The 12,057-nt window shown below is 44.4% G+C and overlaps 1 protein-coding gene across 1 annotated transcript in view; it reads right to left on the bottom strand.

The window, feature by feature from the left end:
* The window catches only part of LOC138977277 (mycocerosic acid synthase-like), a 77,312-nt gene that overhangs the window by 37,447 nt on the left and 27,808 nt on the right, over positions 1-12,057 (bottom strand). The window contains exons 14-26 of the mRNA XM_070350180.1: positions 11,530-11,731; positions 10,952-11,106; positions 9,712-9,857; positions 9,185-9,363; positions 6,376-6,595; positions 5,687-5,783; positions 4,683-4,763; positions 4,522-4,647; positions 3,803-4,084; positions 3,074-3,362; positions 2,446-2,625; positions 1,605-1,762; positions 313-579 (exon numbers count right to left, since the gene is read on the bottom strand). Coding sequence (XP_070206281.1) covers positions 313-579; positions 1,605-1,762; positions 2,446-2,625; positions 3,074-3,362; positions 3,803-4,084; positions 4,522-4,647; positions 4,683-4,763; positions 5,687-5,783; positions 6,376-6,595; positions 9,185-9,363; positions 9,712-9,857; positions 10,952-11,106; positions 11,530-11,731 — 2,382 coding nt within the window. The remainder of the gene's footprint in view (positions 1-312; positions 580-1,604; positions 1,763-2,445; positions 2,626-3,073; positions 3,363-3,802; positions 4,085-4,521; positions 4,648-4,682; positions 4,764-5,686; positions 5,784-6,375; positions 6,596-9,184; positions 9,364-9,711; positions 9,858-10,951; positions 11,107-11,529; positions 11,732-12,057) is intronic.

Raw genomic sequence — 12,057 nt, 5'->3', positions numbered from 1 at the left:
CTGATTTTCGTCGTTGTTGTTGTTGTTGTTGTTGTTGTTGTTGTTGTTGTTGTTGTTGTTGTTGTTTTTGTTTTGCTTGGTTGGTTTTCTGGGTGTTTTTTTCTCACCCATTTACTTATGCAACACTACCATTCAGAATGTGTTCGATGTTATTACTATTTCATACTCTCTTTTTTTGTCATCAGTACTTTCATAAAAATACAGAATACGTGTGTGTTCCAGACAGAAACAAAGAAAATCAAAACGCACTGATTACACAAAATAACAAACACACAGTAGTAAACTGAGAGTCATAAGGGAACAGCCTAGAACCTTGAGCTTCAGAAGAGCCGGACTTGGCAGAGCAAAAGCCTGAGCGTTGATCCTAAGGGAAGAGTGACCGTTCTTTTCGTCTGGACCGGAAGCAGAAGTGACGTCATGCAGCACGGCAACGGGCTTGACGAGGGCGGAAGATTCGCTGGAGAGAAGGAGGGCGGACTTGTCTCGGCTAACCACATTGCTGCGGAACATTGGGATGGGAGTCTCGGGGTCCACAATCACAATCAGATTCAGGTGGACTCCATCCGGGGTCACCATCAACTGTAGAGTGTCAATTTAATGGTAAGTAGTTAAAGTGGAGTGACAAAATGACAAAGACAGTTAACAGAGTGTGAACAGTTTCCTTTTATGGTTATGGCATAAGCATGTTTTTCTTTCACAAGCACGAGAGAGATAGAGAGAGATAGAGAGAGATAGAGAGAGAAAGAAACGGAGAGAAACGGAAGAAGAGGGACTGAGAGAGAGAAAGAGAGAGAGACAGAGGGCAACATAGCGAGAGAAAGAGAGACGTAGACACAGAGAGAAAGAGAGACTGAGACCGAAAGTATGCGAGAGAGAGAGAGAGAAACGAACGAACTTTATTACTCAAGGATGGAGATTTTAGGCTCAAGCCTAGTCTTACAATCTGTCCCTGCTAAACTAAGACATAAAAGTAAAGACAATAAAAGGACAATTGTCAATCGCAATCATACAGTATTACTAATTTCAACATTACCCATACGACTACATAAAGAGAGAGAGAGAAAGAGAGAGAGAGAGAGAAAGAGAGAGAGAGAGAGAGAGAGAGAGAGAGAGAGAGAGAGAGAGAGAGAGAGAGAGAGAGAGATTCGTTCCATAAATTAGAAACGAAATAGATCCTGCTTTGCAAATAAAATGTATGACAGCCGGAGTAAGTAGAGCATGCTGATTAAAACAAATACATTTTAATACATTTTGAATTTTCTGATGAATTATTACCATCCACTTCACTTCCATCAGCAATAATCTAATGCCAACTGTGAATGCTATCAACAAACAAAAAACAGAACAAGAATGTAAGGTAATGGAACGTTAAATCGTTGTCTTGTTTTGCCAAACATTAAACGTTTTATTAACTAACATTCTTAGGTTGTTTTTGTTGTTTTTAATTATGAATGCTATCAGCTTACCTCTATTCTATTATTGTTGTCTTTCATTTTCTGAAGATTGCTAGTTTATTCTTACCACTCACCAAAAACCTGATGCCAACTGTGAATGCTGTCAAAAATCCCAAAACAGATATAAATATATAAATGCTATCAGCTTACCTCTGGGTGGTTCTGGACCTTGGTCTCCTTGAGGAGAACGTCGAAGGTGGTCTCAAAGAAGGGCGCAGTGAGGTCCTGTGAAGGCATCTGGAACTCCACGGTGACGATGTTGGGGTAGATCCTCTCCCTCAGCACAGTTCTGCACAGCCCCCATAGACCTGAGTGGAGGACAAGTTAACGAGCATTAAGCAGTGCTGGAAACAAGACCTGGAAGTCCACGGTGAATATGTTGGGGTAGATCCTCTCCCTCAGCACAATTCTGCACACACCCCACAAACCTGCATGGAGACAAGTGCTGGAAGTCCAGTGTCCAGACAGAAACTGTAAGGTACTAAACAGAGGACAAGTGAACAAGCATTAAAGGAATAATACCAAAGAAAAAAGGCCATCAAGATCGCTTCCAAAGTTATACCATAAGATTCTGCGTTACAAATAATGCTACCGTGCAGGATATCCTTCACTTTGCAAACGCGAGTGTTTTAAAAACTGCATTAAATGTCGTAGAGTAGCTAAACAAGAGCACTCTTGTGCAGGGTTGGGTTGGATTAACTGTACTGAGTTACTTCCCTTGTCTGTGTACGTGAAGGCGGCTTCTAGGACGCCGCATCATAGTAGGCGCATATGGTTTGCCGTCCAGCGCACAAAGCATCCCCAAAACGTACACAGACAAGTCAAGAAGAAGAGGAAAACAGCCACAGAGGAGTGGCCTGAGAAGCACACTCTAGACAAGGTAACTATGACATACCTGTGTGATAACTATGGCATACCTGTGATGTAACTAGGTAATTATGGCATGCCTGTGAGGTAGCTATGGCAAACCTGTGAGGTAACTATGGCATACCTGTTGAAGCAGGATTGACGGGCTGGTCAAAGTTGCCGACAATGGGCGACGGCCAGGCGTTCCTGGTGCACAGGTAGATGGGGGCCGACAGGGCCAGTTCGTTGGCCAGCAACAGCATCTCCTTGTACAGGAAGCTCTGGTTCAGGATGTGCCTGTCAAGAGAGTCGCTGTCGATGCTGTCTGTAGAACAGAGTGGAAAACAACATGTGTTAGGCGTTGAGTAACAAAGGGACGTAAGCGCTCAGAATGCATAAATGTGCAACAAGAATAGATACGAGTTGAGTGGAACCAATCTCTTGAGAATCAAAAAACAAGAAAGGTAATTTGTGGGAACGTTTGTTATTGACAAAACAATACGTTACAGTCACAAATATATCTGAAATGAATTACAAATGAATTTTGGAACGTTGTCAGTCTCTTTGTTTTTGGATTTATTCAATCTCTTGAAAGAATAGCTGTGCGCAAATGGTCGCTTTGGCAAGGTGGTTGCAAGAAGAGGTTTGACCGTAAAAAACAAAATCTTCATGGAGTTGTGTGGTCAAGTGGTCGCATTGGAGAGGTTGTCGCAAAGAAAGGCTCGACTAAATATTTCTTTTTAACCAAAGACAGCGCTTGTAAGATGACTCACCAGACACCGGTTCCAGGCAAAGCAAGACAAACGCGTGGGCCTTCTTGTTTGCGGCGATGACCTGACGGATGTTGGGGGGCATGCCCTGCGTGAAGTCCAGGTCCATGATGGACGCCACGACCTGCTGGTCACTCAGCAGTGTCTTGTCAATCGTCAGGTCCGTGAGGTACACCACATGCTTGCCCTCCGGCATGGTGCCGTTAGGTGACAGGGCTCGCACGTGACTCCACTCCATGGTGAACATGTCGGGCAGCGAGCTTTCTTGTGCCTCCATGATCAGGTTGATCACCTGGAGAAGAACACGGTGTGTTTTAAATAGTTTAAGAACTCAATCCAGACAGAAAATTCAGGTAAGCAACGTTGTGTCCCGAAGTAGACACGAATGTCAGTTTGTAGAAGTTCTGCGCCGCGCTCTGATTCTCACACACAACGCGTGCACGCAATCACGCATGTATGCATTCACACACACACACACACACACACACACGCGAGCGCGCGGACACACACACACACACACACACACACACACAAGTGCACGCACGCACGCGCGAATGCACACACTCATACTCATATACATTAATGTACGTTCGATCTCTCTCCCTGCCTCCCCCTCTCTAACCTCTCCCCCTTTCTCTCTCTCTTCCCACTAATCTCTCTCTCTCTCTTTCCATCTCCGCCCTATATCCCCCGACCCCCCCCCCCCCCCCCCACGTCTCTCGATCAACTCACCAGGCCATCCAGCTCAGCAATGATATGCCCCGAGGTGGACAAAAGCTTGAGATCATAGAAGTTCTGCTTCTGGCCGCGGACTCTGATCCGTGTGTGGACCACCATGAGGGGTTCCATGGGCCTGTGGACCACCACCCGGCCTAGGGCCTTGGGCAGGAGATCCTTCTGGTTGCCTCCCTTGCCGTTACCGTCCGTGTCCGTGGTGATGACGAGGGAGGACTGCAGCATGCAGTCCAGGATGGACGGGTGGATGGTGGTACCCGGCAACTCCTCCATCACGTTCTGCAAAAGGTGGGTTGCTTGCGCACGTTAGACATTACTTTGTCCGTCAAAGTGTCAGCAAAGAGTTGATCGCGTTAAAGACTTAGCGTAGATTAGAACGTTAGTTGGTTGTTGAATTGGGTTTTCGTGTCCTTTTGGGATTGATTTTCTTGCAGGACAGTTATCTGAGTTCAACATTGTTCCAACAGACATTTACATCTGGAAAACCTCATTCGTTTACGTCAGGAAGGACCGTTGTTGAAGAAAAAGGAACATGAATGCTTTAAAAATGCTGTACATTACAACCCGTGTCATTGATGATATATTACGGAACATGATTCATAAGGTTTTGTCTCTTCTACATACTGTGAAAGGGTCAAAGAAGGATACTCTACATACTGTGAAAGGGTCAAAGAAGGATACTCTACACAGTAATGAATGGATGGTCGGAAACTGACCTTGTGCACCCTGAGCGTGGCCATGCACTCCTCGTTGTTCTTGTAGGCAGCCTCCAGCAGACAGAACGTCTCACCGTACTGGAACCCTGCACTGCGCAGCGCGTTGTAGATGGTGTCTCTGCTGATCTAAACAAGAAAGACGGGTAACATTAAAGCCGAACATCCGTCTCCAGCAGACAGAACGTCTCACCGTACTGGAACCCTGCACTGCGCAGCGCGTTGTAGATGGTGTCTCTGCTGATCTAAACAAGAAAGACGGGTAACATTAAAGCCGAACATCCGTCTCCAAGACACAAAGTGTTTTAAAGTCAATATCGTGCACTGCGCAGCGCGTTGTAGATGGTGTCTCTGCTGATCTAAACAAGAAAGACGGGCAACATTAAAGCCGAACATCCGTCTCCAAGACACAAAGTGTTTTAAAGTCAATATCGTGCACTGCGCAGCGCGTTGTAGATGGTGTCTCAGCTGATCTGAACAGGAAAGACGGGCAACATTAAAGCCGTCCAGGAGACAAAGCCTTGCTGTTGTAGAAAGCCACGTAGATAGCGTTGCCAGCTAAATCGGATGTATTACAGGCAAGAGACAAGAGATGTTGGCCTAAAAGAAAGTTTAGCAAGACCCTCACAATATCCAGGCTCATTCCTCCAAAGGTTTAAGGAGAATGACAACCAGTAGACCATACTTGCAAGGGACATTGTCAGTGGAAAATAATTCATTAACCATTCGTCATTGTTTGAGGGCCGGATCAAACGGGGGGAGGTGTGGGGGGGTGGGCGGGGGTGTCCTCGGCTTTAGTGATAAATGAAACGGCGCGGGAAGAAATGCGTCAGTAGGGGAACGAAAGTTTGTTTTGCACAGTTTACTTTGGTGTTGACATTGGAACACACTGTCCTTACCATGAGCTACACCTCTGTACAACTCACAATGCATTCAAAACAAGTCAAAGTAAGCGTGTTCAAAAGGGGAGTTCGTCTGGTTAGAGAGCCTGCCAAAGCTTACAATGGCTATACAGACATCGTCAAGACCGCGAGCTTTGATACGATCCAGTTTGCCACACTTCTGTCGAATTGACACCGTGTTTAAAACTGGTCACGGTAAGCGTGTTCAAAATTGAAGTTCGTCTTCTTAGAGTGCAAGCAAGAGCATGCAAAGTGTATATACATACCTCGTCGAGACAGCGAGCTTTGATCTGATCCAGGTTGATGACCTCCTGAGGTGATTGGTCCGCCATGATCTCCGTGATCCTGATGTGCGCCAGGAGCCTGTGAACATAGTGCTAAACGTCAGACGTTTCATTTTCATTTTCCTTTCATTTTCATTTCATTGTCATTACTTTATTGACCCATATTAGAACCTCCCTTCTATAGCGATAGACCTAAATGCAAAAAGCTATAAGCATGCCACGTGAACTGATCTTGGATAGCTATATATAATTAATACCTATTCAGTGCACCATATAGCTATTTTACCAATCAGAAGTGATTCTAAGTGATCCGCTAAATGTTATAACGATTAGGCAAGGACTGTATATCTCGCTAAAAATAAACCAGACAAAGTTGGGTTTTTTAAACGAATTAAGATTAGCTGCCTGACTAATTCTAAAGAATGACACTTCAGATGTTGTCAGATAGTTTGAGGTTGCGAGAATATCCGTCATACCTTTTCTCCTTCATGACTCTGATAGGAGCTTTTCACTGGTCAAAAGGATATTTTCTGGCACACAACCACAGAGGAAAAAAAACGGATCTAGATATCGTTCATTGTCATTTGTTTGTATATTTCGTTGCGAGTCCAGTATATTAGGTATTACTCTCGGATCTAGATAGTTTGAGCTTGTGAGAATTTCAATCATACCTCTTCTCCCTCATAACTCTGATGGGAGCCTTCCACTTGTCCGCCTCCTTGGTGTTCTCTGTGAAGTGGACGTCGATCTCCATGATGCCGTCCTTGGGCACCGTCAGGGCCTGCTCGAAGTCCACCGCCACGGCGAAATTGTGTCCGCTGCACGTATTAAAGTGCTTGGCGATGGCGAACCCTGTCTCCGCGTAGAACGCTCCAGGTATCACTATCCTGCCTGCAATGAAGAAAATAAGGCATGGTATTAGAAACCGGCACCGTTGGCCTAGTGGTAAGGCGTCCGCCCCGTGATCGGGAGGTCGTGGGTTCGAACCCCGGCCGGGTCATAACTAAGACTTTAAAATTGGCAATCTAGTGGCTGCTCCGCCTGGCGTCTGGCATTATGGGGTTAGTGCTAGGACCGGTTGGTCCGGTGTCAGAATAATGTGACTGGGTGAGACATGAAGCCTGTGCTGCGACTTCTGTCCTGTGTGTGGCGCACGTTATATGTCAAAGCAGCACCGCCCTGATATGGCCCTTCGTGGTCGGCTGGGCGTTAAGCAAACAAACAAACAAACAAATGGTATTAGAAGGCTCCTGCTCCACAGCGAAGTTGTGCCCGCTGCACGTGTTGAAGTGCTTGGCGATTGCGAACCCTGTCTCCGCGTAGAACGCTCCAGGGATGACTATCCTGCCTGAAACGATGAGAACGGGACAGCATGTTGGAGGAAAGCAAGATACCATGCTCTAGGAATTACTATCCTGCCTTTAATTAAGAGAACGGGGACGCATGATATAAGAGGAAAGCAAGACACGTTGTTCTCGGAATCACTATCCTGCATAATGAAGCTCACAGAGAACTTAAGTAACATGCTTCAAGAATCACTATTCTCTGCGTAGAACTATCCTGCCTGCAACGAAGAAAACAAAGCACGTTATTAAGCCTGAAATTAATTGGGCAAATTTTTGGTAAATAGACTTCTTCGGGCTCAATTACGGATTGCATTTAGAATGCTCAGAAAATACTGGACTGAAGAAAGCAAGACACGTTGTTCTCGGAATCACTATCCTGCATAAGGCCAAACAAACAAAAAATAGTCTGTTTACGGTATCCCGACCGACCCTATTCTTTCGCGCGACCCTAGACTTTTTTTTGGCATTTGGGGAGAAGAAAAAAATTGAAAATAATTACATAAAAAATAAAAAAAAGTCTTTGTTTTTTGGCAAAATAACTTAAAAATATGTTTTTTTGAGAAAAAAAATTTCCGACCTACCGACCCTATTTTTTTGGGCCTATGTTACCGTAAACAGACTTCTTTTTTTGGGTGGCCTAATGAAGCTCACAGAGAACTTTAGTAACATGCTTCAAGAATCCCTATTCTCTGCGTAGAACTATCCTGTCTGCAACGAAGAAAACAAATCACGTTATTAAGCCTGAAATTAATTGGGCAAATGTTTGGTAAAAAGACTTCTTCGGGCTCAATTACGGATTGCATTTAGAATGCTCAGAAAATACTGGACTGAAGAAAACAAAACACTTTGCTCCGGGAAAAGCTATCTAGTCACTTTGGCAGAATGCTCCAAGGATGATTATTCTGCCTGGAAGGAAGGGACAAGGCACCTTATTAGCATGTTCCTGGAATCAGTAGAGGTTTATTTTTCCATAAAACGCTATCCTGCACTTTAGTACAATGCTTCAATAATCACTTTTCCTCCTAGAATGGAGAAAGCGAGCCACGTAATAAGAATGTTTGAGAAATCACTATCCTGCTATAAGAAAAAACAAGTCGCGTAAGGCGAAAATACAATATTTAGTCAAGTAGCTGTCGAACTCACAGAATGAAACTGAACGCAATGCCATTTTTCAGCAAGACCGTATACTCGTAGCATCGTCAGTCCACCGCTCATGGCAAAGGCAGTGAAATTGACAAGAAGAGCGGGGTAGTAGTTGCGCTAAGAAGGATAGCACGCTTTTCTGTACCTCTCCTTGTTTTAACTTTCTGAGCGTGTTTTTAATCCAAACATATCATATCTATATGTTTTTGGAATCAGGAACCGACAAGGAATAAGATGAAAGTGTTTTTAAATTGATTTCGACAATTTAATTTTGATAATAATTTTTATATATTTAATTTTCAGAGCTTGTTTTTAATCCGAATATAACATATTTATATGTTTTTGGAATCAGAAAATGATGGCTAAAAAGATAAACGTAAATTTGGATCGTTTTATAAATTTTTATTTTTTTTTACAATTTTCAGATTTTTAATGACCAAAGTCATTAATTAATTTTAAAGCCACCAAGCTGAAATGCAATACCGAAGTCCGGGCTTCGTCGAAGATTACTTGACCAAAATTTCAACCAATTTGGTTGAAAAATGAGGGCGTGACAGTGCCGCCTCAACTTTCACGAAAAGCCGGATATGACGTCATCAAAGACATTTATCATAAAAATGAAAAAAACGTTCGGGGATTTCATACCCAGGAACTCTCATGTCAAATTTCATAAAGATCGGTCCAGTAGTTTAGTCTGAATCGCTCTACACACACACACACACAGACAGACAGACACACACACACACACACACACACACACACACGCACATACACCACGACCCTCGTTTCGATTCCCCCTCGATGTTAAAATATTTAGTCAAAACTTGACTAAATATAAAAACGATATTTCAGTACCAAAGAGGAAGAAAGTTATTAGCATTTTATTGAGAGGCATTTTTTTAATCACCCTGAAGCGTGACTTTATTTCATGACTTTCAGTCTCTGTCCGATACCATTCAATCGCACATGATCATCCTCAGCGCTCACTCACCCGAGATGATGTGGTCATACACAGACTTGAGGCCAAGGGGAGTGATGATGAGCTTGAAGCCAGTGGAGTTGGCCAGCGGGTAGGCATACGGGTGGTTCTTGGCCTTCTCATCCACCCCGCTCAACACGATGGCCGCTGTCTCGGACTTGGCCAGGTTCTTCTTCTTGTCGAACACGTACCTGATGTCAAGCGAAAGAATGTGAACATTTTCCTAAATCTAATTATCATAAGCATAAATCAAACAAAACAAGAATGGTTAGTGTTTAAGTAACGAATCGTTGTTTGGACAAAAAAACACAAGAAAGGTTACATTGTTGGAACGATTAATTCAGAACAAAACAACACGTTAACAAAAACCTCAAACTAACGGCCTTTTAAGTGGACAAAAAAAATAACGAACATATGTATCCCACTCACTGTAAGGGTGAATATACAACTTACGAACAAACCAATGCACCAACTAAGTTCCTAAAAATAGAAAGCCAGACTACGTTTGGTATCATCCGCGCCACCCGATGAAGTCTTACCTGGGTACATCAGTGACCTTGGTTCCGAGTGTGGGTAGGCCGCTCCACTTGATATCCACCCCGTACTGGTACAGAGACACCAGGGCTTGCAGGAGGACCTTGTACTCGGGTGGCTTGGACATGGACATCACACACGGCATGTCGTCCTGCAAGGTATTGACAAGATTATGCGTGACATCAAAACAAATTTGCCCTAATATGAATTAGTCTTTGCATAAGCAATCATCACTTGTATATAAAATAAAAAAAGTTCATCACTGACACTCTACATCTTTTTGTTGGTTCTAAAAATTTCATTTTAGTATTACGCTAGTGTGTGCTTGAATAAGACATTGTCATTTCAACACGATGTGGACGCGTTACGCTGGCTTTCCAACCAAACGTTTTGTTCTACAGGGTTTAAACCTGGCTTTTGCCGCTTGTGTAAAATAAGGTGCATTGAAAGCGTGGGATATTGTATCCAACTTACGATGCGAACTTAAATATTAAATGCTGTGAGGCATTCACACTTTTTCATTGGCCACGAAAAGTTAAGGATGTGTTTTCATGAATAAGTCCCAAATGATCAGCAGCAGTGTTCTGATTAAAAAAAAACATGTGTGCATTTAAAACTCTGTTTTTCTTCTGTACAAAAATGAGTTTATTTGAACTGAGCAATATTGGGGCATGACGTTGTCACGATCACAGGTCCTAGACCACGTCTATCCAGATTTGGATCTAGGGGGCATTTCCTGGGTTCCGGAAGCCCCCCCCCCTCACCCCACCCTTACCTGGCAAACATATACCATTACCTTTTTCTTCTCAAAAGGAGAGCCCAAATACCCCTTTCAGACTCTAAATTTCAAGACCCACCGCCTGGCCAGCCCCAGTACCCTGCCTCATTTTGGGACCCATCCCATCTCTCGCACACAAAAGTTATGAGACCAAGGGCAGGGTAGATGGTAAAGAGAGAAGTAAATGGAAGGGGAATGTTTACAGTGCCGTGTGCGGGGCTGTGAGCAGTGCCCTTCAATGTTTAGCTTAGACACCATCGCGGCTGACACGTTTCAGTTCTTTACCGAACGCTGCACCCTCATTGCAGGAAACTGCACCACGCTGGTCTGGACATCTGGCCTCTTCGTCTAGGGCAGACTGATACGAAGTGGTGTAAGTTACACCGGCCCTTCGTGCTCAGGCATTTCCAAACGCTAGTCTCAAGATTACCTAGGTCCAGCCCTGCCACCCTCAAAATTGGCCTCACCTTTGGGAAGATGTCCGGCAGGTGGGATCGCAGCACAGGCTTGGGACCGATCTCCACGAAGTGCGGCTTGTGCTTGGGGTCACGTGACTGCACAACGGCCTGGTCAAACAGCACGGGTTGACGCAGGTTGGCCACCCAGTAATCCACACCGGGGGCTAAGGAATGATTCGACAAGAGATGACAAAAGCAGGTTGGACACTTAATACATGGACACATTTCTTTTAGAAATCTTCATGTGAAAAGTGTTGAGTGTTTGTTTGGTTAATGGTTTGTTTATTTTGTGTGTGTGTGTGTGTGTGTGTGTGTGTGTGTGTGTGTGTGTGTGTGTGTGTGTGTGTGTGCTTGTGTTTGTGTGTGTGTGCGTGCGTGTGTGTGTTTGTGTGTGTGTGTGCGTGCGTGTGTGTGTGTGTGTTTGTGTGCGTGTGTGTGTGTGTTTGTGTGTGTGTGTGTTTGTATGTGTGTGTGTGTGTGTGTGTGTGTGTGTGTGTGTGTGTGTGTGTGTGCGCGCAAGACAGAAACGCACATTGTTGGTTTCGCTAACCCTTTCCCAACTTTCCCTCTCCTAACCGGTTCCTCACCTTCTGTGACTCTCTCCCCAGTGACGGCGGACACCAGAATGACGTCGTCAGGAGGTGTGGCCACGAGCCCTTCAAGCGCCTTGGCGAGCGGTTCCGTGCAGGCGTCTACGTGATGACTGTGGTACGCCACGGGCACGTCGAGGTCCATCAGCTGCATGTTCTTGTTCTCCGACCTCAGCGTGGACACGAGGTCTGCTCGTATCTGTAGTGACAAGACAGAGAATGACAATGCGAATAAGACTTTGTGTTTGTGTAATGTTCTTGTTCTGGGACCTGAGTGTGGACACGAGGTCTGCTCGTATCTATAGCGACAATACAGACAATGACAATGCTGAGGTGATTCTTTGTGTAATGTTCTTGTTCTGGAACCTGAGTGTGGACATTAGATATGCTCGTATCTGTAGTGACAAGACAGAGAATGACAATGCTTAGGCCAAAAAAAAAATAGGTCTGTTTACGGTAACATAGGCCAAAAAAATAGGGTCGGTAGGTCGGGATTGTTTTTTTTTTTTTTTTTTTTTTTTTTCC

This window comes from Littorina saxatilis, linkage group LG9, assembly GCF_037325665.1.
Source record: "Littorina saxatilis isolate snail1 linkage group LG9, US_GU_Lsax_2.0, whole genome shotgun sequence".
In the NCBI taxonomy this organism is placed as follows: Eukaryota; Metazoa; Mollusca; class Gastropoda; order Littorinimorpha; family Littorinidae; genus Littorina; species Littorina saxatilis.
This window is presented reverse-complemented; position numbering and strand designations above follow the sequence as displayed.